This window comes from Pelodiscus sinensis, chromosome 19, assembly GCF_049634645.1.
Source record: "Pelodiscus sinensis isolate JC-2024 chromosome 19, ASM4963464v1, whole genome shotgun sequence".
Taxonomy (NCBI): domain Eukaryota; kingdom Metazoa; phylum Chordata; order Testudines; family Trionychidae; genus Pelodiscus; species Pelodiscus sinensis.
Genome location: NC_134729.1, coordinates 3,005,560 through 3,031,163, shown reverse-complemented (window position 1 = coordinate 3,031,163; position 25,604 = coordinate 3,005,560). Strand labels below are relative to the sequence as shown.

At 60.2% G+C, this 25,604-nt stretch overlaps 1 protein-coding gene across 13 annotated transcripts in view; it reads right to left on the bottom strand.

The window, feature by feature from the left end:
* Positions 1 to 25,604, bottom strand: part of R3HDM2 (R3H domain containing 2) — a 112,097-nt gene that overhangs the window by 17,869 nt on the left and 68,624 nt on the right. For 8 of the 13 annotated variants that reach the window (XM_075901793.1, XM_075901799.1, XM_075901798.1 and 5 more), the window contains 12 exons: positions 24,478 to 24,519; positions 22,573 to 22,659; positions 21,107 to 21,233; positions 19,345 to 19,423; positions 18,276 to 18,335; positions 16,512 to 16,652; positions 16,041 to 16,149; positions 8,448 to 8,543; positions 6,967 to 6,998; positions 6,815 to 6,868; positions 3,551 to 3,783; positions 499 to 659 (listed from right to left, as the gene is read on the bottom strand). In XM_075901793.1, the coding sequence (XP_075757908.1) occupies positions 499 to 659; positions 3,551 to 3,783; positions 6,815 to 6,868; positions 6,967 to 6,998; positions 8,448 to 8,543; positions 16,041 to 16,149; positions 16,512 to 16,652; positions 18,276 to 18,335; positions 19,345 to 19,423; positions 21,107 to 21,233; positions 22,573 to 22,659; positions 24,478 to 24,519 (1,221 nt within the window). The remainder of the gene's footprint in view (positions 1 to 498; positions 660 to 3,550; positions 3,784 to 6,814; positions 6,869 to 6,966; positions 6,999 to 8,447; positions 8,544 to 16,040; positions 16,150 to 16,511; positions 16,653 to 18,275; positions 18,336 to 19,344; positions 19,424 to 21,106; positions 21,234 to 22,572; positions 22,660 to 24,477; positions 24,520 to 25,604) is intronic. The other 5 variants (XM_075901807.1, XM_075901801.1, XM_075901800.1 and 2 more) reach the window with 1 other exon arrangement.

Here is a 25,604-nt window from a genome sequence, read left to right as displayed (position 1 = left end):
CAGGCGGGACCAGGCCTCGGCACGGCCAACGGGAAAGTCACGGTGGCAGAGCAACCCTGCGAGGCCTGGGGGCGCTGCTCCATGCGAGGCAGAGCCCTACACCCACAGGCAGCTGGAACCGCTGGGGCGAACGCTCCCGGCCACGAGGACAGGTGCCCACAGACCTGACAGCACGCTCCCCAGCGGGCCCTGGAGCTGGGCAGCACACTGCAGTAACCCCTCGCTGGCCCCAGGGGGCACTGCAGCCCTGCCCCGATAACCAGGATGCATGGCTCACCTCCCTCCAGAGGAGCCCAGGGGCTTTGGAGGCCCGACCACCTGAATGCCAATGGGATTTGGACACCTAAATCCCTTTAGCAGGCAAAGCCGTGGGCCGCTCCGCCGAGCCCAGGGCAGAGGCGTCGTTAGCCAGCGCCAAGCTCAGACACGTGCAGGTGGCAGGGCAGCGGGGTCCCCCCCAACCCATCTGGAAGCAGGAGGCTGGAGCCGGTGACTCACCGGAGAGATCAGGTGGTTGCTCATGGCAGGCTGCTGCTGGGCAGTGGGCGGAAGAGCTTGGTGCTGCGGCTGCGGCTGCATGGAGCAGGGCAAGAAGGTGCCTCGCCCAGGCTGGGCCGAGGAGACCGGGCTGCCTGCTTCGGGGGCAGCGAGCGACAGACCTTCCCGGGAGACAAGAGGCAGAGTCAGTGGGTGGCAGCCGGACCCGCCGGTTCCCCACCCACCCCCAGCTGCTCCCAGGCTCATTCAGCTGCACAGACACTGGGGCCTGCCTGCCCCGAGGAGGCTGCTGGCCCCAATGGGCCCCTGGATCGCGGCCCCGCCTAAGGGGTCTCCGGCGTCTCGGCCAGCACTAGTTTGCAGCTTGCTTGTTCGACCGGGTCACTCGCTGCTTGGTGGGGAACCACGAGGGCTCCTGGCTCCCGCTCTCCACGAGTAGGAGGTGCCGCTACAGCCCATGGGCACGCTGGAGCGAGCTCTCAGACACTAGCTCGCTACCCCCAGCGGCCACACGCAGCCCCGCCAGGGCCCTGCACGCATACCCGGGCATGGCCCACACTGCCATCTCCCCTGGAGGGCAGAGGAGGTGGACCCTGCGTGGACACGCCCTCACTGCCATCTCCTTGTGCTCAAACGCCGCACTAACGAGGCACGTTAAAGAGCGGGGCTTTCCAGCCCCCTGTGGCCTGTTCGCGAATTAGCCAGATCCAAAGCCCACTCAATCGAGTGGGAATCAATTGACTTCAACTGGCTTTGGATCAAACTCTAAATACAACAGCAGGAAGTTACTCTGTAAACAGATTTATTTCAAAAAGAACACCATTTAACTTTTGCTTTGGGGTTTTAAAGCAGTATTTGTCAAAGCTGAAGTAAGTTATCCAATGAAATTAATAGGCAGCAGGTTTAAAACAAACAGAAGGAAGTTTTTCTTCACTCAGTGCACTGTCAACCTGTGGAACTCCTTGCCAGGGGATGTGGTGAAGACCAGGACTTTAACAGGGCTCACAAGAGAGCTAAATAGATTCATGGAGGTTAGATCCATCCATGGCTATTAGCCAGGCTGGGCAGGAATGGTGTCCCTAGCCTCTGTGTCTGGAAATGGGTGACGGGAGGGATCACATGAGGATTCCCTGGTGTGTTCCCTCCCTCTGGGGCATCTGGAGATGGCCACTGTGGGCAGACAGGACCCTGGGCTAGGGGGGCCGTTGGTCTGACCCAGTGTGGCTGTTCAAAAAGCCCAAGCGCAGCAGGGTCGGGCTCGCACAGTGCATGGCCCTGGGGCATCTGGGGGAACAAATGCTTGTTCAATTCCCAGGCTCTCCTGCCAGGAGCAAGGTCTTTAACTCCACGCCTGCTTAGCCAGGGGGAGGACCAGGGGGAATGGGAGCAGGTTCTGCCGGCTGCAGTTCTCGACGGCCCAGCACAAAGGGGGCACTGCAGAAGCGGCCATGTGAGGCGCTCGTTTGGTGGAATAAAAACTTCCGCGCACGCCCGGGGGGCTTGCGCTCAGGCACTGGGCCAGAGAGGGGCCGCAGCAAACGGGGGCCGCCGGGAGCCAATCGCCTTTGCACATGAAGCAGCCAATACTGGGCAATCGGCGGGAACGCTCAAGAGAGGAGGCGGAGGAGAGCCAGGCTAACGCAGGGGGGCTCAGCAGGAAGCAGCGGGAGAGGTGGGGCGTGTGGCAGGGATAGGGCTGGTGAGATTCATAACCCTTCTCCACATTCTCCTGATTTAAAACGCAGGAAACGTGCAGACCCCTGCACCGGCCCAGGCGCCCCATGGGTCTGTCGATAGCGGGGCGGGGAATGCGGGTTTCCTCACCTGCACGCTACTTTTCAGCGCAAACAGAAGAGGGGCTCTCATTGGCCAGCCAACGCTCAGCGGCTGCACCCTACCCCGACCCGGAAGGAGCAGCAGGAGAGAAGGCGCCGCTCCCCGCGTTCCGGAAGAGCCAGGTCGGACCCCGGACCGGGCTGGCCGTTACAGAGGTGGGGCTGGACATTCCCAAGAGCTGGGCTCCCACCGTTTGCAAACCTAGCCCCAGAGGTGGCTGCGCAGGTCAATCCTTTGCTAGACCCAAGTCTCGCAAGGGAGCCAAACGAGTCGCAAATGGACCGCCCTGAACCGCGCTCGTCGGCGTTTCGCAGACTCGCGCTTGGGGGCGGGTCAGAGCGAGGGGGCAGGGCGGCGTTCTGCCGGCGAGGTGCCGTGACGTGCCACGCGGCTACCGCCACCGCGCCAGTGACCATGACACTGCAGGCTCCCCCGCTGACAACGCCTGGGGACCCCGCAAATACAGCCCACGGCTCCTGCCTCGTTGCCCCTCCCAAGGAGCCAGTCTGAGCCCTAGCAGCTCCCCCGGGGAGCTCTTCCCCAGCACGCACCCCCCCCCCGGCTTGGGACCGTTCGCCAAGCCACCTGGGGTGAAATCCGTTGTGCATCTTCGCTGTCCCGCGGCAACGGGCCTCCCACTTCTACCCCCTGTGCCGCGTGTCCAGCCTGTGTTCGGTGGCTCGCTAAGGACTGGCAACAGCCGGCCCTGCTGTTAGGCTAAGCCTGAGAGCGGCTGACCACTGGCTCCTTCCCCAGGGAGGTAGGAAAGCGCAGGACGGGCTGCCTTGTGGGGCAAGCGCCCTTCCAGCAGCCAGAGCCCGCGGAGGGCAAGGCCTAGTGCCACGGGGCGGGCGCGCGGCACAGCAGGGAACACACACGCTGCTGGGCCAGGAAGGCATGAATTCCAGCCCCCCCCGGGGGACCGGTTAAATAAGGTCTCCAGCATCTGGTAGCTGCCCCGTGGGGAGTTAAGCCCCCATGGGGCTTCCTGAAGGAGCCGCTGATAAACCGGCCAATGTGCGTCTGCCTGCGTCAAGCCCCCTGCAAGCAACTCACTCTGAGGCTGCTCATGTGGGGCTTAGTCCACAGGCCCAGTCGAGATGGAGCCAGGCAGCAGCTCAGGTCTAGCTCCTGAAATGGGGCCGGCTCCTCCTGGCCTCGTATCGAGCGGAGCTCTGAGCCGGGGGCCCGGGGCCCGGCTCTGGCCAAGTGGTACCTGGCCTGGCTGTCCTGCTGCCGCTGCTGCCTTTGCTGCTGCCGATGCTGTCCCCGCGCGTGAGGATGGAGATGCCGCTGAAGCTGCTGGCTTTGGTGACGGGCGGCCGCAGGTTGCGGATGGAGCTGTCCGAGTCGGTGCTGCTCCACGGCCGGGGCTCCAGCGACTTCAGCTCGCTCTCCGTGCTGCTCTGGCGGCTGCCCGAGGCCCGGTTCAGCCCGTCTCGGTTCCCCCTGCAGAGACACAGCGGTCACACGGCCTCTCCCGGCAGCGAGCGCGGGGCTGCAGAGAGCTGTGGAGCGTGGCTGGCCAGCGGCAGGAAGGGAAATGTGGGGCACGGGGCAGCTGGAGTCCCTGGGGCTTCCTCCATGGCCCCTCTCGCCCGGCTGCTGGGGCCTAGCGCCCCGGAGCCCATTGACCCGCCGACAAACCTCACTGGACGTGTCCAGTTCTGCTGCCCCGAGTCGAGCTGCGCTGGGAGCAGGACCGGGCCGGCTCCGGCTGCAGAACTGGCCGAAGATCCATGGGCCAGGTTAATGCCCGCCCCACACAGGGCGTTCCAAGGGACACCCGCAGCACAGCTGAGCGCCAGCCTCCGGGCCCGGCAGGCGGAGAAGAGCCGTGGGGATGCAGGCTCTGCACGTGGCTGGCCAGCCCAAGCCCCGCTAGCCGGCCTCAAGCTGCAGGGCAGACACGCGAACGGTCGAGCTCTCGGGCCCTTCCCTTCTGAGGCAGAGGCTGGTCTAGAGCCCCAGGCCTGCTCCCCCGTCACTCCGCAGCAGTGGGCAGTGCCCGAGGGTCCCAGGGAACCAGGCCCCTGGCCTGCAGCTCTGCTCCGGGCACAGGCCGGGGCCTTGAGCCACAACAGAATTTCGTTGTTTAGTGTCGACGCCAGCCACGCCCCTGCCAACCTGCTGGCCAGCCCAGGCTGCGTTCCCGGCCCCCGGCTGAGCCCAGGGCTGGGCGGGGCGTCAGGAGTCCACTAAACAGTGGCAGGTGTGGGAGAGACTTGTTCCGCCCAGTACCAGGCAGGCTGCTGGACTCCGGGGGACCCGTGCCCAGCCGCCTGTCCCACAGGAAGGGCCTCCATGACGCGGGGCCTGGGGAAGCCATGGGATAGCGGGACCAGCAGAGACGCCTGGGGACCGGCCAGTAACGGCCTCCTGCCAGTGGCAGGCTCTGCGGGCTGGCCCCGAACGCACCATCAGCCCAACGCCAGGCATCACCTCTGCCCCCGGGCTGGGAGAGGGAAAGAGGGACCTGGGGGAGGCCAAGAGGATGTCAGCTCCCAGGGGGGCGCACCAGGGGAGAGGCGGGGCTTGCTTGGGGGTTAGGGCTCCAGCTGATCGGGCCCCTCGAGCTGCGGCTGCTCCCCAGGCGGGCGTGTTAGCTCGGCGGGCTCCCAACGCACACTGCCCGCAACCCAGGGGTGCGAATGGGAGCTCGACACCGATAGCGGGGGGGGGGACGGACACACACCGACGAGCCACAGCACCTTGGGGGGCAAATCAGCAAAGCACAGGCCAGGGAGCTTCAGGACACCACACCCAGCTTCCCCTCCCGCCCCCGTGGCCCTCGCCTGACGAGCTCCTGGGGATGGAGCATGGCTCTGTTTTGAACAGCGATGCTGAAGGGCCCCTAACAGCCAGGGAAGTGGCTGGACAAGCTCCCAAGACCCCCATTGGTATCTCTCACCCTCCAGTCGGATGGGGCGGGGGAGAGACTGAGACTCCGTCTCTAACTGATCCTCTGCTGAACTCCCGATTCCTTTGGCTGGGTGAGAAAACCCACCAGCCACCCAGCCCTGCACCGTCCAGCCCTGCAGGTGGGCTGGATCCAGACTGACCACTGCGAATGCCCCGGTACCCGCGTTCCCTCCGCTGCATGGCTGGTGCTCAGGCCGCGCCCGGCGCGTTCACCGGCACTGCTCCTGGCAGCCGCTGGCCACTCAGCCGCCCGGAGAGAACGCTCCGAGGCGCACGCAGCCCGGGAAGCGGGGTTCCCTGGAGCCAGGCACATAAGGAGCCCCCGAGGGTCCAGCCCCTCCCTGGACGCTGGGGCCAGGGGCACTGGGCTGGGAAGCCGAGGCTACAGGAAACGCAGCGAGGGGGGGAGGGGATAAAGAGGAATCCCAAGCAGCTGGTTGTTTCTCTGAGCAGGTGTCGGCAGGGCGGCCCAATGCCCCCGGCCAGCGGGCTGGGCTCCGGAGCCTGAGCCCGGCAGTCTGGTGGCGGGGAGCAAGACGGAGCCGGGCACTGAATGACAAGGGGGCAACGGAAACCCCACGAGCCCAGCTCCCCACAGACTGAGGCTCTAGGTCCATAGTCCTCACACTTCATCCCCCACTCCTACAGCCAGAGCCAGCCCTACCGTGAGGCGCACTGAGGCGGCTGCCTCAGGTGCCCGACCGTGGGGGGCTCCACGAGGACCCCGAGTGTAGAACGCTGTCTGCTGCTGGTGCCTGTGTGGGTAGCGGAGCAGTCCCCTGAGGGGAGCGGAACAGGACGGAGGCAGAACTGAGACCTCGCAAAGTTCTGGCCCAAGTGAGGGGGCGTCATTTGAGCTCCCTGCCTCAGCTGCCAAAATGCTGTGGGCCAGCGCTGCCCCAAGCCGGGCTCACCCCCGCAGGCAGGCAAGCGCGTGAATGCCGACTAGAGGCTTCCTCCTCCTTCCGTTTGCCTAGGCCAGCAGCTCCCAACCATTCCTGGGTCCCTCACCACCCCCGTAAAAAGCAGGGACCAGACCCCACGGTGCACCAAGCAGCCAGAGCCCCGGCCTAGCCTGCCTGCTCTGCCTTGCACAGAGCCCTTACTCCGGGGCCCTGAATCTGGCACCTTTCATCAGAAGGAAACGCCTGCGACCAGAAAATGCCGCCTAAGCCGATCCCCTGGGCTTTCTGCAGCAACACCGGGGGAATCTGCACCGCCAGGACCCAGCCGTCCGAACCCCGCGCGCCAGGACTCCACACAGATGCATGTGCAAGGAGAGGCTAATTCCATCACTGCTTAGACAGCTGGGACTGATCGTCCTCAGGATGCAGGTGAGACCGGGGCATTGATCCCACCATCTTTTGCGCCCCCCTCTTTCCCTCCCCGACCCTCCGCCCCTTGTTCTAAATGAATCAGCAAAAACGCCGCTGCAGCAATTTCGTTTGAGAGGCAAAACAACCCCGGATGTTGCAAAAGATACGACAAGGACTCCACAAACAGCCATGCATGGGGGGCTCACTCTGCGGAACGTACGCCAGAAACCACACAGAGGTACCTAAAAATCTGCCTCCGTTTGTGAGAGCTAGAGGAAAAGCCTTCCTTGGCGAGTCTGTTGGTTAACATCAGAGAAAAGCAGGTTACAGGGGTAGCGTGTCCGCCCTGAGCGAGCTACCGGCGCGGCCGCGAAGCGTGTTGAATGGTACTCACCTGCAGTCGTTCAGGTATCCGTTCTGAGCAGTCTGGCGGCAGGGAAAGAAAAGGGAAAATAACTGAGAAGGCAGCAGTATTGGCTGGTTACAAACAAGGGGACGGGGCTAGATCTCAAAGGCCGGGCTGGGCTCAGAGATGGGGCAGCGGCCCGCTCGTGAGTTCCTTTACGGGTGTCGACGGCACGGCTCTCCAAGCCACTGCACTGCCACTTTGCTCTTCGGGCTAGGTTCTTATCCCGGAGCATCAGGTGCCTTGTAACGCTCCTTCCACCCTGAGACGTCCCAACACTTCACAGAGCTTAGCCCACGCCCCTGCCCAGTGCTGAGAATCAGGCGTTCCTGGCCCTGCTCCGTAACCTGGCTCTAGGGACTCAATCGCCGTCAGACACAGAAGAGAATCTGATGAGCTCTAGGCCTGCTCCAATAACTCCAAACACAGCAGCTCTTTCATAGGAAGCACTCCCATGGCTCCCGCCCAGCAGTGCTGCCCCAGTTCAGCCTGTGGCTCGGATCGAGGCATGCCGCAGGTTCAATCGATTTCCTACACTCCGGTCAGGCGTCCCCCACCTGCGGGGGCGTCTTCCGACGGTCACTAGACAGCCACTGCCCGGGGCTGCCGGCAGGAGCACTGACGAGCTCCCAAGGGGGCTGTATCCTGACTCTCCCCTTCCCAGAAGCATGGCAGCTCCCAGCTGCTCCGGGCCGCCTCCACGGGGTGGGGGAGGTGGCAGGTAGAGCCATGCTGCTGCATGCAGCGGGTGAGCAGACTGGCTAGTAACCAGCCCAGAGGCAGATTAGCATCCAACTACATCTGCTCCCCTCCCACCCCCTGCCCCATTTGTCGCAGTGCTGGAATCCCGCCCCACTGCCCTCCCCCCGGGCTTCTTGGGAGTAGGGCGCTTGGGCTGATTAGTGGAGCGCCCACAGCCAGGTTTTCTGTTTCTATTGGTGGTGCACATTGGCACCCGCCTCAGCGCACAGAAAGAAAACTTATTCCGCACGTGGATGGAAAAGCTTAGGGGGAACACCGGTCCCACTTCCCCCCTGCAACCTCCCCCAGCTGCCTCCAGGGAGCACAATTCCTGAGCAGCTTCAGATGGAGCCGGGCGCTGACTGAAGAAGGCGACACGCCCCCACTCTCCCCTCGGGCAGCACTCCTAGCTCGGCATGGCTACCTTGGGAACGGGCCTTCAACACCTGATGCGGGATCCCCAGCCTGAGCTGCCATGTTCCCAGAAGGGATCTGAGATGCATGCGTCCCAGGTGGGGCCCACAGAATCACCAGACGCTTGCAAACCTCTCGCCCGTTTCCAGCCTCACTCGGGAATGCCAGGGCAGCGAAACGGCCAACCCGTGGCAGGTGCCCCGCCCCAAGAAACGGATGGGGCAAGAGGGGCAGCTGGGCGGGTGGCGGAGGGGCTCCCCAGAAAGTAGCCTCAGCCGCGAGACGGGGGTGGCGCTGGCAGGAGCTCGGCTTACCTCTCGCGCGAAGATCCGCTCTCTGACCCTCTGGTACTCCTCTTCTCGCTCTTCTATCGACTTGCTCCGCCGCCCATCCTGCAACGGGATTCTGATCTAGAGTGACAAGCAGAACTCGGCTGGTTACACGCTCGTGCCCCGCCCCCCGAGTGTAGGGACCGGGAAGGCGACGTGGCCGACTGACCCCGATACCACACCTGGGCTCTGCCCCGTGCTCTCGTAACCCAGCAAGGTCTCTGCCCCAGACGCTGCTGCCAGCGGGAGACGCTCTGCTTGGGATCCACTGACCGGACAGAGAGAGGCCCCAGGCCTGGAAAACTCACCCCCTCCTAAGGGTGCACCAGGGGCTGGGGGACATAAAATCTCCAGCTCCGCGACACCCACTCCAGCTCTGAGCAAACTAGCGTGCTAAAACCAGCAGGCCAGCGGCAGCGCACCGGCCACCTGCCTACGGTCTGGGGCAGGGACTCGGCTAGTCCAACCAGGCATGGCCACCCTGCCATTTTCAGAGCGCTTGTTTGGCCAACGCCAGTGCAGGTACCTCGACCGGAGCTGGAAATCACAGCTCCCGCGTGCGGCCCAGCGGAGTCCCACCTCTCATGGGGACTGCTGCCATCAGACCACGCACTGTTCCCTGAATCCCCCCCCACAAGCGGAATGAATTTTGCCTTGTGCCCCAAAGGGGAGGGGACGTGCGACACGTCACCTTCAGACTGGTGCACAGAACACGATTCACATGGTGGGAGTGGGGTCAAGGGGTTCTGAGTGAGGGAGGGAGCTCAGGCCTGGGATGCAGGGGTGGGAGCGGGGCCGAGGGATTCGGAATACAGGAGGGGGTCGGCCCAGGATGCAGAGTTTGGGATGCAAAAAGGGGCTCTAGATTTGGAGAGGGGCTCTGGGCTGGGGTGAGAGTGCAGGAGCAGGTCCAGCTCTGCCCTGGGGGTGTGGGTGGGGCTGGAGATGAGGGGCTTGGGGTGCAGGAGGTGGCTCAGGGTGCAGCAGGGGGTTGGGGCTCGGGCTTACTTGGGTGGCTAGTGGTCAGCGGTGCGAATGCACTGCCTGGCGCCTGCCTGTCCTAGCACACCACGCTGCACCCAGGTCTGGCTCCTGGAGGGTGGAGGGGCATTGAGGCTCCACGGTGTGTGGTGCCCCGTGGCCCCCCCACCCAGGAGCTGACCCTGTGTGACGTAGTGGGGGTAATTGCTGGGCTGTGGTGACCCCTGCTGTCTGGAGCAAGACCCAGCAGGGAAAACCTGGCTAGGCAGAGATAAGGCCAAACTGGTTGAACCAGTGGCCAGACACCCCCCATGGAGAGGAACAAAGGAAGGTGGAATGCTGCCCTGACTGCGGGGGCAGGGCTGCAAGGGAATTTAGTTAGACTGTGGAAGAGCATGGAGGAGAGCCTAGGGGAAGGGGCTGGAGTTTAGGGGCCCAGTCTCCCCCATCTCAAGGGGGCCTGAGGCATCCTAGCCCAGTTCCTGTAACCAGATTACATCTGTGCTGCGCTGTGCTGGAGGAGCAATAAACCACCCTCAATTCCACTGGCTGGTGCAGTCTGTTTGTGCCATTTCGGGGTGCAGGAGACGGGGAACCCCCAACGCGCCGTCACACTGGTGTCAGAAGTGGGATCCACGGCACCCCGTGGATGAAGCTTCCAGCGGCGAGCGACAAGGCGCAGTAGAAGCAAGAGCCCTGGAGCCAGGCGTGCTGGAGACAGAGCGAAGCGGTTCCTGGGAATCGTGGGGCGCTGCAGCACTAGACTGGTGAGTCTGCACCGAGGGGCCCAGCGGGCAGATGGCCTACGCCCGACTCTTGAAGGCAGAGCTGGTGGGGCTGTGCAGAGAGAGGGGCTTGCCTGTGCAGAAAGCAACCAAGGCCCAGCTGATTGCTCAGCTAGAAGAGAACGACCAGCCACAGGGCCAGGATCTTGTCCCCAGGGGAAGCAGCCAGACCCCCCCTGAGAGTGTGTCAGGCTCAGAGAGGGGGAGGAGCGCTGGAACCCACAGGAGAGATGAGACAGCTTCCCCCAGGAGGCCTGCAAGCTGCAGCCCATCTAGGGCAGGGGCCAGCCAAGCAGAGCTGCGGCGGCTGGAGATCCAGCTGCGGATCAAGGAATTGGAAGTAGAGGACCGAGAGAGGGACCGCCAGGACCGAGAAAGGGATCGCCAAGATCGAGAGAGGCAGCGGCAGCATGAGCTGGCCATGGCAGAGCGGAGAACCGGCGGGGCACCGGCTGCGCCAAGTGCGGATGGGCCCCAGGGTCCCAGGACTGCCAGATGCTTGGAGAGGCCCGTGGTGGCCCAATTGAAGGACATGGGTGACATAGACGGGTTCCTCAGTGCCTTTGAGAGGGCCTGTGGACTGCAACGGGTTCCCCCAGCTGACTGGCTGCAGGAGCTCATCCCCGCACTGAGCCAGGAGGCGGCCGGAGTGCTCAGTCAGCTGGAGGACCTACAGCCCGGGGATTACAACCGAGTCAAGGAGGCCCTGCTGCACAAGTTCGGGCTGACCCCCGAGATGTACAGGAAGAAGTTCCGGGGGGTACAGAAAGGGCCACGGGAGACCTATGTGGATCTGGCCTCCCGCCTGGCGCAATACTGCCGCAAGTGGGTGTCTGGAGTCGGAGCCCAGACCGCAGAGGAGCTGCTCAAGCTGGTCATGATGGAGCAGTTCTATGAAGCGTGCCCACCCAAACTGAGGCTGTGGCTCAAGGACCGGAGACCAGAGAACCCCCAGGAGGCCGGGAGGCTGGCGGATGAGTTCACGGAGAGCCGGTCCGGGTGTGAACGGGAGTCCCGGAGAGAAAGGGAACCGCGCAGAGACCGGATCTCGGCTGAGCGACGGAGGGAGTCAACTACGGGGCGAGACCAAGGAACAGGTCGTCTGCGCCCCAGAGAACCAGCCAGGGCCTGGACAGAGACAGCCCAAAGCCTAACTTGCCAGCGCTGTGGGCAAAAAGGCCACAAGAGGGCTCAGTGCACCAGGTCCCGGGACCGGGGACTTTCCAGGGTTAACTGGCTGGGGCGGGAGGAAGGGCAGGCTGCCCCAGAGGCAGGGGCTGGCAGGCAAACCTCAGCTCAGAGAGAGGGGAAGGATGCTCAGTGCACCTCCCCTGGGAGGTCTGATTCTCAGGAGGCGGATTTCTCCGTGTACCGGGTGGGGGCAGGGCGGCCCCTGCGGAGCGAGTGCCTCATACCCCTGGAGGTGGATGGTAGGAAGGTGACGGGCTTCTGGGACACGGGGGCGGAGGTGACTCTGGCCCGATCCGACATAGTGGCCCAGGAGCGGATACTACCCCACGCGCAGCTGACCCTGAAGGGCATAGACGGGTCCCCGTTTAAGGTGCCTGTAGCCAGGGTGCATCTGAAATGGGGGGCCAAGGAGGGCCTCAAGGAAGTGGGGGTGCACCCGCACTTGCCCACCGAGGTGCTGATGGGGAATGACCTAGAGGAGTGGCCCCATGGATCCCAGCGGGCTCTAGTCCCTACCCGGAGCCAGAGCCAGCGGGGGGCCGACAACGTGGGTCCAGGGAAGGACTCCTGGCAGCGTCCTCAGGGTCCCATCCCAGTGGACACGGGGTCCAGCCAGGCTGGGACTCCGGACCTAGGCAGAGGTGGGGGACAGATCCCGATCCCTGCCTCAGCAGCTGAATTCCAGGCTGAGGTGCAGGCAGACCCCTCCTTGCAGAGGCTGAGGGACCAGGCTGGCCTCCATGCAGCTCAGCCCCGGGGGAGAGGTGGCCAGGAGAGATTCCTGCGGGAGCGTGGGCTCCTGTTCCGTGAGTGGCTCCCCCCCAGGAAGGCGAGGGCATGGGGTGTCCAGCGGCAGCTGGTCGCCCCCCGAAAGTATCGCCTCAAGCTGCTGTATTTGGCCCACGATGTCCCCGTTGGGGGCCACCGGGGGATCCGGAGCACCCGGCTGAAGCTGCTCCAGCACTTCTATTGGCCAGGAATCTTTACAGCCGTGCAGCGGTACTGCCGGTCCTGTGACTCCTGCCAGAGGGGCGGGAAGGCCCAAGACAGGAGGAAAGCGGCTTGGGGGTCTCTACCCCAGATAGACCCTCTGGGCTTGCTGAGAGAGTTATGGGAGGGGAAGACCTCCCTGGATGGAGCTTCGGGGGTGGAAGCCGCCCTGGTTGTCCAGAGAAGGCTCGCTGGGCTCATGGCCCCGGCCCGAGAGACCCTGGCCAGAGATCAAGGCCAGCGGAAGGGTGGGTGTGACCCCCGAGGACAGGCCTGCGCCAGTCGCCCTGGAGCGGGGCAGCGAGTGGACAGAGGGAAGCCAGCTCATGTGGGGCCTTGCCACGGCCGGCCTGAGTCAAGGGGAGCACCCATGTCCCCGGGGCGGGTTCCCACGCAGAGGACCCGAACTTCCCTAGGTCACGAGCGGAGTGACCCTGCTCAGTTCGCTCTCGGAGGGGGGAGAACTGTGACGTAGTGGGGGTAATTGCTGGGCTGTGGTGACCCCTGCTGTCTGGAGCAAGACCCAGCAGGGAAAACCTGGCTAGGCAGAGATAAGGCCAAACTGGTTGAACCAGTGGCCAGACACCCCCCATGGAGAGGAACAAAGGAAGGTGGAATGCTGCCCTGACTGCGGGGGCAGGGCTGCAAGGGAATTTAGTTAGACTGTGGAAGAGCATGGAGGAGAGCCTAGGGGAAGGGGCTGGAGTTTAGGGGCCCAGTCTCCCCCATCTCAAGGGGGCCTGAGGCATCCTAGCCCAGTTCCTGTAACCAGATTACATCTGTGCTGCGCTGTGCTGGAGGAGCAATAAACCACCCTCAATTCCACTGGCTGGTGCAGTCTGTTTGTGCCATTTCGGGGTGCAGGAGACGGGGAACCCCCAACGCGCCGTCACACCCTGCTGTGCTGGCCACTTCCCCACCGGCCCCAGCAGCGAGCTGCCCTGGCCGAGGCAGGGGCCCTTCCCCCCGCTGCGGCAGCTCCCTGCGGGGGTCAGCGGGGAGGACCCCCTCCCCCGGCTGGGGGCAGCTTCAGGGCTTGGGGTGAGGTATCTCCCCCTGCCCGGGGCTTACTGGGAGCTTAGCACGAGACCCTTCCGGATTCAAGCCAGCGCCCGCGGCGAGGCTGTCAAAGCCAGGCCCAGAAGTGCCTCCCTCCGCCTCCACGCCCGCTGCTCAGACTCAAGGCTCTAGGCCCCGTAAGCCTGTATGGAAGAACAGGGGGGTGCCCTCCCGTGCACAGCAAGCCAAGCACCGCGCAAGGGACGAGAGCAGAGGGGCTCGTGCGACGGGACCTGGCTGCATATCTCCTCCCAGGCACAGGGGGAAGGGCGGGGAACACCAGCCCACGCCAAGAGGGCTACGGAGCAGCAGAGCCGGGCTGCCTGGCACAAGGGCTCAGGGCGGAGTGGAGACGGAGCCGAGCTCCGAGGGGTCCCTGAGCACCGAGCCTGCAGGCATTCCTCCAGCTAGGGACTGAGGGGCCCTACCCTCTGCATTTGCCTGGGAGACCCTGAGCCCCGGCGGGGTTGGCGGAGACTTTGCAATGGCTCAAGGTCCCTGGTTTTCCAGGTGAATTTCTCACTCCTGAAGGGCCTGTGAGGACCATTAGCAGCTGGGTGTAGCCAAACTGTAGTCCTACACCGTTTGTATCACCCTGACGCTCAAGATCAGTCAATGGCGGCTGTACAGTCTGGCTGCTTGTTAGCTCTGCAAACAAAGTTGGGTCTTTCCGAAACTCTGTAACCCTCGGTCTGGACTGCGCCGGACATTGTCCAGTGGGAGTGAAGAACGGGTGAAAAGTCCTCCCCAAGGGCCAAAAAGACTCGAGAGACTTGGAGATGACTGGAGAACATCCCTGGGGCCCGAGGCTGGATGAATCAGCAAAACAGAGTGCCTGGGAGACTGGCCAACGCTCCCACAGGGGAGACCACAAGCAAAAGCGAACAAGCCTGACCCTAAACATCGAAGGATAACCACGGGGGAGGGGACCCCCAGATTACCATATCAAGCACTGCAGCACGACACTGCAACCCAGAGACTCCAATCACAAGATGGAGAGTTCTTGCCTCGGGATGTTAAATATCGGTTAATTGAATAGTCAAGCAACCTCGTGAAGTTTTATTGGTTAGTTGACTAGTCTAGCGTCCCCAGGGTGGGGCCGGCAGCTGCTGGATCAGAGGCAGCAGCGTGCAGTGCCAGGTGGGAGCTGGTCTGCGAGGGGAGCCAGTTTAAAAACCAGCCCCCCTCACGGACCGGCTGCCTTTTGCCCCGCGCTGCTGCTTCTGAGAAAGAGGCAGCGACACAAAGTGGCAGCAGCCCCTATCACGGTGAGGGGGGGGGTCTGAGCTCCTGGACCCGGTGTGAGCCAGAACTGAGCAGGGTGCCTGCCTGGCTGGCTCTTAATGCACTTGAAATGCAGAGCTGAAACGGGGAAGGTCCCGGCCCCAGCGAGAGCCAGGAATGAGTCGGGCTACCTGCCCGCCCAGCTCCTAATACAGAGCCACAGCGGGGGCAGGTCTTGGACCCGTTGCAAGCAGGACTGAGCCAGGCTGCTGGCCAGCCTGCTACAAAATGTCCTGGCGGGGAGAGGGACACGCGTGTGGTCTATAGCATTAACCTATACGCTTTTGCTTATCGGTTCATTGACTATATTACTACATCCCGATTCTTGCCATAAGGTCCTGGGCTTGGTCCTGCAAGCAGAGCCTCGAGTCGCAATCAATAAACCCAACGCCTCACTCATGTTCAGTCTTACTTGGCCGATAAGACAGACTTGAGCCACGACAGACTAGCAACTGTAAATCGTCCGCGGGACGTGTGCGTGCGCGAATGCACGTGTGCAAATGCACGGGCTGCTTTTCCGACTGTATTCTTAATAAACGCGGTGTATTCCCCTGAAAAAGATCCTGTGTGCTTCTTAGAAGCATAACACAGGAGCGCAGCCTGCTTTGTGCACACACACGTGCATTTGCACACGCACATGTCCTGCAGATGGTTATAGGTGCCAGCCTGTCCACACGGCAAGGGCCTGCCAACACCGGGGTAGAAAACGCCAGAGCCCGAACTGCCAGATTCAGTGGGGGACGGGGGCTTGACATCCTAAGTGCCCTGTGGACTCCTGGGGTTCTGCAGCCCAGAAGCAGGGCCGGGCTCCCATGCTGCAGCTGCAAAGAAAAGCCTGAAACCCCGAATGCAGCAGAGCTGATGCGCTGGGGCCTGGCTCTGCGGAGAGCCTGAAACACTAGCTCATTGGCTCCCCAAACAGCCCTCTGGAGGCCAGAGCAGCCCTGGAACAACGGCTCGGACCCAGCCTGGCTACTGCACGCTCAACTCGCTGGCCAGGCCGCTACCCCGGTCACTGCTGAGGCTGGGAACCTGTTGGGCTGCGGTGCAGTGCGGGGCAGCGTGCCTGGGGGTTTGCCTACCACCCGGCTGCTGGAAGAGACAGCAGAGGGGCCTCTGGCAGTTATCGGGAAGGTAGCACAGACCCCGGAGGGATTTCAAGCTGCTCCCATGCAGGCAGGAACGCCGCCAAACTCACTGATCCCATTCCCAGGCAACCTCGAGCAAAGCGCCGTGGCTGCCTCGTCGGCTCTCGGGAAGGGGCTGGGCGCCTCGCACCCCAACCCACCTGATTATCGTCCCGGTCCATGCTGGCGTCGTCTCGCTTTAGGATGAACCTCTGAGGGAAGTCTACGTTCTTCTCGTCTTTGATGTGCTCGGAGAACCTCTGCTCGGGGCTGCGGGGAGAAAGACGCCGTCATCCGGGGCAGGCCACGGTGGCCAGGAACCTCACTGTGTGGCCAGAGCGGGAGGCGCAGGAGGTCGGGGCAGCGGCTCGAGGCTGCAAGCCACTGGGAGACTCAAGCTGCCGCCAGATCCTCTCGAGCCAGTCCGGGCAGGCTGGGGCACCAGTGCCTTCAGGAGGGGGAAAGCCCCCATCCAGGTCTGCACTGGGAACTGGGAGGGTGCGTCTCTAGGCTTCCCTGCTCCCTCATTCCCTCTTCCCCAACCCACCCCCCCCGTGGAAGGATGAGGTGCGCCAGGCGCGCCTGGGGGATGGGGAGTCCCACCCTCCCCCCCGCCCCGGGGCTCTCCTTACATCCTCGTGTTGCTGGTCTTGTTGATAATGACGGCTTTCCCGGTTTGGTCAACGTTGTGGTCCATGCCGAAGTAGGCAGCTACCCTGTGCAAGAGCATCCTGTGATAGGACGTCATCTGAGGGAACTTCTTGAACTGATTGCTGAGAACGGAAGGGGGAGAGCCCTTGAATTCACACTGCGCTCGAACGGGCAAGATCCATCTGACGCCAACAGGGCTCAGCCCGGAAAGACCGAGACCCTGATCCAGCATTTGATCGTGTGCTGGGTTCTCAGGGACTTCATGTGCCAAAGCAGGGCTGGGACGCCCCACGGGCGCAATGCTGCTGACCTGGGGCCCAAGGGACCAGCTAGAAGCTCTGCCCCGATTCACCGAAACACAAGCTGAACTGTAATCCCCTGCTGGGCGGCTTTGCTGCACCAGGCCCAAGGGAGAAGCTGGTTCTGAAGGGGGCTGGGCTGACGGGATTCTTCCCTGCGGATCTCCTGCGGAAAGCCCTTTCTGTGCTCCGAGGACAGGCCATGTGAAGGGTGGGAGCGCCCTGGAGGGACGGGCAGCTCTCAAGGCCTCTGGGTGGGGAACAAGGGAGGAGGACAGATCGAAAAGCCCTTTGTGTTTTGAGCTGCTGTGCAGCAAGAGAAACCTCTCGGTACATTTCTGGTATTTCAAATTGCAGGCTCCCTGTGTAGAGGGGCCCTGCCAAAACAGGAGCATCTTGAGAGCATGTCCTTCGACCAACCAAAGTGCACAGGCTTGGCCAGGGTCTGGGAGAGCCAGCTCAGGGCTGGGCATAGAGCTCTAGCTACAGACAGGAAGAGCGCCAGACGCCTGCCCCACCGCTGTGCCGTGCCTCGGGCCTACAAGCAGGGTCGAGGGGGCAACGGGGCCAGCTCTGGGACCCAAACTCCTATCACACAGTTGGCACTTGGGGTCGCTACGACTGGGTCTGGATTCGAACCAGCACCTGGCCAGGGAAAGGCTCCAGTCTCCCCATCTCCAGGCGCCAGCCAGTCTCGATGGAGAAGGGGCAGGGTGCTAGTCTGGGGCTCTGGAGAGCCTGCTCTGTCCCAGGCAAGTCACTGACGTCAATTAACCTGGGCTTTCCCCCAGCCTCCCCACCCCTCCCCTGACAGCCCCGGGGCTTCCGTGTGTTTCAAGCCCGGGCTAGAGTTTGGGTCTAGTTGACTGGGCTGGAACCAGTCCATTTTGCAGGGAGGACCCCGGCCAGGTTCCCTGAGTGTGGACAGCCCTCCTATGCCCCCCTCCCAAGAGTCTCCCCCAAAAGACAGGCAAGTTACTCCAGAATTGCCACAAACGGCTGGGAACGACTCCTAGATCGTCTCAGAACAAGGGCTCATGGGATATGCCCCAAGCCGCACCCAAACAAAGACAGAACCAGCGCAGGCCCAGCCTTAGGGCAAGGCGAGCAAAGCGGTTGCCTTGGGCCCTGCGCCTCCAGGGCCCCGTTCTGCCTGGCGCCCGGCTGCTCGCTCCCTGCCCAGGCAGCCAACCACAACACGCCGCCTTCGGCCCCACAAACTCTTTGGCCGGGCCTGAACCAGTGAGGACCCAGGGATGCCCAGAGGGCTTTGCCATGGGGAATCCTGCAGGCAGGCTAGGCTGACCGGAGGGAAGACGCCAGGTTACAGACAAACCTGTAAGTCTCTTTGGGCCTTATTTCTCCATCCCTTTCAGTGCAAGAGCGCCTCCTACTGCCCAAGCCACCAACCCGCTTTGCTTCATGCAAACTCCACCGGCCACTTACTTGTTATCGCTAATAAATTCCAGAATCTCCTGTTCTAATTTTAGCAGCATCATTCTATCCCTGTCCAGACAAAGCAGGGAGGAAAAGAAAACAAAAAGTCACATTCAGAAGCAAAGAGGAGACTGCAGTTCTCTTTGATAATTGCAGCTTCACGCTCCCTTCCTGCCAAGCCCCAGAAAATGCCTGGCATGAGCAAAGCGCAAGGCTACTCTTCCGCCAAGCTTCGCCCTCCCTGCGCGGCCGAGCATAAAAAGAAACAGATACATTACGAGGCGAGTGTTCCTGTCCAAGGAGACCTACGGCTGCATGTTTGGTGGGACCGTTCAATCCTTGTGCCAGGAATGGCCATATGGATAGAAACCCAAGTGTGGGATGTTTATGCCTAACCAGCGCTTGGCGTTCAGTTTGATCCTGTTTATGACTGATAGCGCAGCAGGCGCTCGATACACAGGTCTTTGATAGCTATTTAGAGGAGGGATTTTAGTGCAATTAAGGCTCCCTTCCTGCCAGTAGTCAAACCAATTATTTTTCTTCTCTCAGTTTGAATCCATAATGCGTAAGCAGGTCTGTTTCACGAGTTGGTAATAATGAAATTACTGCCCCTCCTGCCAGTACAGCCTTTTACTCTGGGCCAAGTCCCCCTGAATTTCAAGATGTGCAACTCACCACTAGAGGGGCTGTGATTTCTGACAGACCCTTCCATTCTGTCTGCATCATACAGGCCTCTCTCAATCCCTGGAGCGTGAGGCACCAGTGAAAAACATCTTAGAATCACAGACTCACACAACACTAGCAATGGAAGGGACCTCGTGAGGTCATCAAGTCGAGTCCCCTGCCCTCATGGCAGGACCAAGCACCGTCTAGATCATCCCTGACAGGTGTCTGTCCAACCTGCTCTTAAATATCTCCAGAGATGGAGATTCCACAACTGCCCCCAGGCAATTTATTCCAGGGTTTAACCACCCTGACAGGCAGGAAGCTTTTCCTAATGTCCAACCAAAACCTCCCTTGCTGCAGTTTAAGCATCTTCCTCCCTCCACTCACTCAACTTCACCACCTTGCGACCTACCTTGGATTTTTTTTCAGTGTATTTACTAAAAATTCATGCAAATCTATTCCAGTGGAGTCCGTGTATTCTTGGCTGGAATCTAAAACAACAACAACAGAAGAGATTCAGAGCAGAGCCCTGCCTTTGTGTTCGGTGTGTATTCAGCATTAGGGATCTGGGGTTTCTAGGCACTACGGAAACCCAATTATCCATGGACCAGGCAGCACAACTGGGAACGGGATGGGATTCCTAGAGGGCTACTCCCTCCTCAAAGTCACTGCCTGCACAGGCGGGTACAACACCTCTGAAGTCAGTGGAGTGGTCTCTGTTTGGCGCTAGAGAAATAAACCCTATAATATAATGTAATATAATATAATCTAATCAGGGCTCGTTGAACTGTGGCGAGCCCCGCTCGCCAGCTGTGCTGTCCAGCGATCTGCGCATGCACAGATCGCCCAAACCCGGCTCTTCCGGGCTACAATCTACTCGCCACAGGCTAGTAGATTGTATTATTTGTCGAACCCTGATAATAATAATAATAATAATAATAATATATGGAGATATACCTATCTCATAGAACTGGAAGGGACCTTGAGAAGTCATCGAGTCTAGACCCCTGCCCTCACGGCAGGACCAAGCACCAACCCTAGATTATCAGATTACAGATTCTTACTACTGGCCACTGGAAAGGAAGGGAGATGGAGCTGGTGATTACGGTGCTTGACAGGGACACACAATGCCTGGATTCAGTTGCCGGCTCTGCCGCACATGCCTCCTGCCATCGTGAGCAGGTCACAGAATCGCTCTGTGCTTTCGTTTCCCTAGCTGTAACACGGAGGGGGATGACTGTTTCCTAACTTCCCAGGGGTGCCGGGAAGAGAAAGACATGAATACACAGCAGATGATAGGGCCATAGGAGCCCTCTGAGACCTCACGCGGATCCAGAACAAAAGTTTGCAAGGCATTCCCAACACTTAGAGAAGGGAATGTTTTCATCCTAAACAGCTGCAAGAGCCAGATGTTCAGTGCCCCCCCACCCTCACATTATGGAACAGTTCACCCTCTCTGGCAGTGCTAGGATGCCCTCTCCTGCCCAAAGGCGGACGCTTCAAAGCCTTCCCTGTGAATGAGCTTTGCACCCGAGGCCTCAGAGGTTACATTACCAGGAATATCCTTCCTCCAAGTGGGAGCAGAGAAGCTGCGAGTGGCGTTCCACCTGCCCCAGCACAACGGAGCTGGCAGAAGAGCCTGGCTCGGGGGTCGGATTCCAGGCCTGATTCACTCTCTGGATGCAAATTTTAAGCTTTGCTCTTTCAACCAGTTTTATGGCCCAAAACGTTAAGAAGGAGACTCCTCTAACGGCTCTGGTTGGCTGAGTCCCAAAGCCTCTCTACAGGCCCGTCTCTATGGGGAGTTTCACAAAGAGAAACCAAAACCGGAAACTTCTCGGTGTTGTTTGTAGCTGTGTCAAAAATGTCCAGATCCCCAAGGCCATAAGGACACCACGTGTCAGTCACAGAACTGTCCACTGGGCAGGGCCTTGTGGGGTGAGCTAGACCAGCCCTCTGAGCTGAAGCAGGGTTTGCTACACCGAGACCATCCCACACTGGGTGTCTGGTAGAACACATGCCAGTTTAGAGGAGTGCTCCCCCTGCAAATGAAGTTATATAAAGCCCCAAAGGACCGTGCCAGGTAACAGACACTAAGGGGTGAGTCCTGGCTGTCAGGGTCCCAGAAAGCAGGCTCTGCAGCCCCATGCCAGCGCACTGAGAGGACACCTGACCTCGGGAGAGCATTTTCCTTGGTGCCTTCTCCTTATTCTTGTCTTTTTCCTCTTTCTCGGGCCCATCTTTTGTAGACTTCTCCTCTTCCTTGTCCGAGGGGCAGCTGACATGCAACTGAATAATGTCCTAGAAATAAGCAAGTAGAACGCTGCTGAGTTCAGTGCCCCAAACGTATCCTGTGGCTCTTTGCATTCCGTGCACAGAGGCTGGCGTGACCAGTGTCGGGGGACCTGCACTTGAGAGCTAAGTCACGGAATCACAGGAATGGAGGAGAACTCCATAGTCATCTAGTGCAGGCCCCCGCATGCATGGCAGGGGACCTAAACCATGCTGGACAGGAGTTTGTCCACCCTGCTCTTAAAAGTCTCCAATGACAGAGATCCCACAACCTCCCGGACAGTCAGGCAGTTTTTCATAATGTGCAACTAAAACAGCTCTTGCTTCAATTGAAGCCCATTGCTTTTTGCCAATCCCCAGAGGTTAAGAATAGATTGTTCTCTCACTTAGTAACAACCTTTTAGGTATCTGAAAACAGTTATGTCCTCTCTCGGCCGTCTCCAGAGTAAAACCCCCCCAACTTTTCAATCTTCCCTCACAGGCCATGTTTTCTAGGCCTTTAATCGCTTTGGTTGCTCTTCTCTTGACTCTCTCCAGTTTCTCCACATCTCTTCTGAAATGTGGTGCCAGAACTGGCCATGAGCCTCCTGTTCAGGCCTACTCAGCGCAGAGCAGAGCGGAAGAATTACTTGTGGCGTCTTGCTTACAACACTCCTGCTCAGGCAACTTTTTTTTTTGCAGCAGTGTTACACGGCTGACTGAGATTTAGCTTCCCTCAGATCCCTGTTGGCAGCGCTCCTGCCTAGACAGTCACTTCCCAGTCTGTACGCGTGCAACGGATTGCTCCTTCCCAGGTGGAGCACTTTGCATTTGCCCTTATTGAATTTCAGCCTATTTACCTCGCATCCATCCTCTGGGCTATCCAGATCACTCTGAATTTCAATCTGACCCTCTACAGCACTGGGACCCCTCCCAGCTCAGTCCCATCCACACCCGCTGCAAGTGGTCTGTCTGGGCCACTGTCTACATCACCGATGAAGCTACTGAACAGCACCAGGCCTCGTGCTGGTCCCCGAGGGGCCTCACTCGCTATGCTGTGCTCCAGCTCACGCTGGTTTGGGGAGGGCAATGGAGCTGCTGATTACACTGCCTTTGTGCCCAAAGCAAAGAGTCACAGCAGCAGAGCAGACGCGACTCCCAGGTCTCAGGCGGATTTGTACGGACAGCTCAGCTGCGTGTCTGCCGTCACTGCTCACGCTCCTGCAGCTGCACTGCTAGCGCGAGACTGTGCAGACCAGCCCGGGACACATGCGCCTCGCTTGTCCTGTCGCCGTGGCTAGGGAACAGCCACTGGCTCTCCCTTTGACCCGCACCGAAATAAGAGCTCATGGTGTTTGACCTGGCCTACCTGGACTTCCAAGGCCCCGTCCACAAAGGGACCGGAGGATTCTTCACACACTGCCAGGCTCCGGACCAGCTTGAGCTTTGAATTAGACTGGAATACAAAGGAACACCACATGCATTTCTCTGCTGCAGGACAAGCGCGCGCCGACGGAGGCTGTGGGGGCGATGGCAATGCATTCTTCTTTTCCAGAGACCTTCATTCAGACTCAGCCCACCAGACTTGAGGGGAAAGGCTGTTGTGCTAATCCACCGCACCACTTAGCCTCTGCGGGTAGGAAACCTCGCAGAGCCATTACCCCGCCCGATTCCTCCTCTGCACAACAGCTAATCGCAGAGCCTGCCCCGTGCAAAACTCTGCCTAAGGGGCAGCACTGAAACGGACGAGGAAGCTGGAGCAGGAAGGGGTCCTTCTGCTTTCCTGGCTTTAACTAAAAGGCAGCCACCCATGGAAATCTTGCCTGCCTGCCAACTTTGGGGGCTTCAGGATTGTCAGCGAGTTGATGAATTTGGGGTGCCAAAGCCCACCCCTCCCAAGATCCACGGATGCTCTCGAGAGCAGGGCTGAGCAGTGGTACGTCACATGGGAGGGTGTCACTTAAAGGCCAGCCTTCCTGTGTGCTGGATACTCTCACAGATAAAGGCCAGATGGGACCACTCGCTCCTGCTGTCTAACCTCCACACAGGGTACAAGAGGGGTGGCATTCTGCAGCTAAGAAACAGGACTGGAATAGAGTTGGAGAGATGGGACCTCTGTGATCACCCGGTCTGCCCTCCTGCTAGCATGGGCCCCAGGACTTCCCTAAAAGCACCCCGTTCGACCGAGAGCCTCTCTGTTAGAAAACCACTCCGTCTTTATGGAAATGTCACCAGTCACTGAGAATCGGCCATAGCCCTTGGGAAGGCATTCCAGCGACCCTCCCTGCTGAAACATACCCTTATTTCCAGTCGGAATCTGTCTAGCTTCAAATTCCAGCGACTACATTGTGCTAGGCCTTGGCTGAATACAAGGGAGTGGAGCAGGGACTGGAGAGTAAAAGCAAACGTGATCGGCTGACTCGTGCCACAATATCCCCCGAGGAGGAGGGGAAACTAGGTGTAACTAGACGGCTGGGAAGCATTAATTTTCCACTTGTGTTTTTCATTATTATTATTATAACGGGTGAAAATCCGCACTCCCACTGGCTGGATTTCCTTAGGTGGGCAGAGAACAGAGGTATTCAGCTAACCGGTCAGCACGCCAACTGTCTGGACAGGCCAATTCCCACCTGGCGTGTCTCCGGCCCGGGACACTGTGGAGGGTAGAGACATAGGGCTGAGAGCACAGAACCGTTTTTATATCGTGGACCAGCAAACCCATTCACAAACTTTTGGTGAACCGGCAACATTTGACTTGAATAGTTGCATATTCATTATGCAAATAAAACGTTACCGGTCCACCAAGGGGCTGCCGTGAACAGGTGGATTCAGCTGCGGAGGCCGCCCACCACGTGGTGGCTGCCAGAGCTGAAGGTGGTTGCTGTGTGGCAGCTCAGGGGGTCGGGGTGTACCCCAGAGCCGCTGCAAACAGCCGGCTTCAGCTCCAGCAGCCAGTGGTTCATGGCCCATGGCCTGCCAGGTGGGAACCGCTATGGTGGCTTGTCGGGGTCTCAGGGGCTTCATCGCAGGCTGTCGCTGTGGTAAGACAGAGAAAAACGAGCCAGCACGGTGTTCAAACATCTGTTGCGCCTGGCTTGAGGGGACACGGAGATGGCAGCTGGGGAAGAGGTCTAAGGGCAGGTGCCAGAAACGCTAATGGGAGGAAGCAGATCATGGAGCTGGGAGGTCAGCGTAGGACTCGAACCCTCTTCCCCAAGTAGCCTGGGCACCTCTGCTGAAGGCAGGCAGGAGGCAAGGCGGGAAGGTGCCCTACCTTGGCTCTTTTTCTGGCGTGTCCATGATTTGAAGTTCGCCTCTGTGGAGAAAGGAAGGAGAAAGTGGGAGGATCAATCCGACCCTGTGCCATGCCATGTAACTAGGGCCCTTCCAAATTCACGGTCCATTCTGGTCAATTTCACAGTCACGCTGGTGCCGCTGCTGGTACGGTGCTGCCTTCAGAGCTGGGCACCCAGCAAACATTCCAACCCCCTCTCTCCAGCTGCCCAGCTATGGAGGCAGCAGCACACGAATGAGGGTTATAATATTGTGACACCCCTAAAAGAACCTTGTGGTCCCGCTGCACATCCCGTGTGGGTCAGGACCCTGGGTTTGAGAAACGCTGGTCTCCTCCACGCAAGCTGTATAGCACAGGGTAAAAGCAGGCCAAAGGCCAGATTTCACCGGAGGACACCAGATTTCACGGTCCAGGATGCATTTTGCATGGCTGTGAATTTGGTAGGGCCCTCCATATAAACCAGTCTGCTGTGGTGACACACTGCAGGGCCACCCAAACGCCATCGTGGAGGCAGCATGGTCCAGGCCAAACCTCTCTGGTGGCAACAGAAGAAAGCAGATCCAAAAGGAGACAGCGCAGATGGTCACCCACAGCCGCCTGTCGAACCCAAAGAGGCAAACATTGGCAGAGGACTCGCCCGACGGGCTCAGGCCGTCGGCCCATCTAGCACAGCGTGCCCCTCTCTGCCAGTGCACAGTGCCTGGTGCAGCAGCAGATATGGGGTAATCAGCCCCCATTTCAGGTCTAACCCTAAACCCTGAAGCCCACAGTTCATCTCCCGTCCCAAATTTGTCATAGGTAATTATGAAGCCAACCAACGGCGTGCTAGCTCTTTGGGACCAGGGCCGGCCTCCCTAGCAGGCCTGTGAAAAGGCTCAGGTCCAAGACTCATGCACAGAATAAAATGCCCGAAGTCCAGCCCACCGCCCGTGGCCCCTTCCTTGCTCCCGCCCCGGAGGCTGAAACTTGCACACAGCAGATGTTGAACACAGCTCTCGCTAACACCCCAGGAGCAGAACAGCTTCCCAGCTGAGGGATGAGGGAACGAGCCATTCCACAGACAGACGAGAGTACAATAAGGACCGGCTGCAGGCTGTAACTGTGTT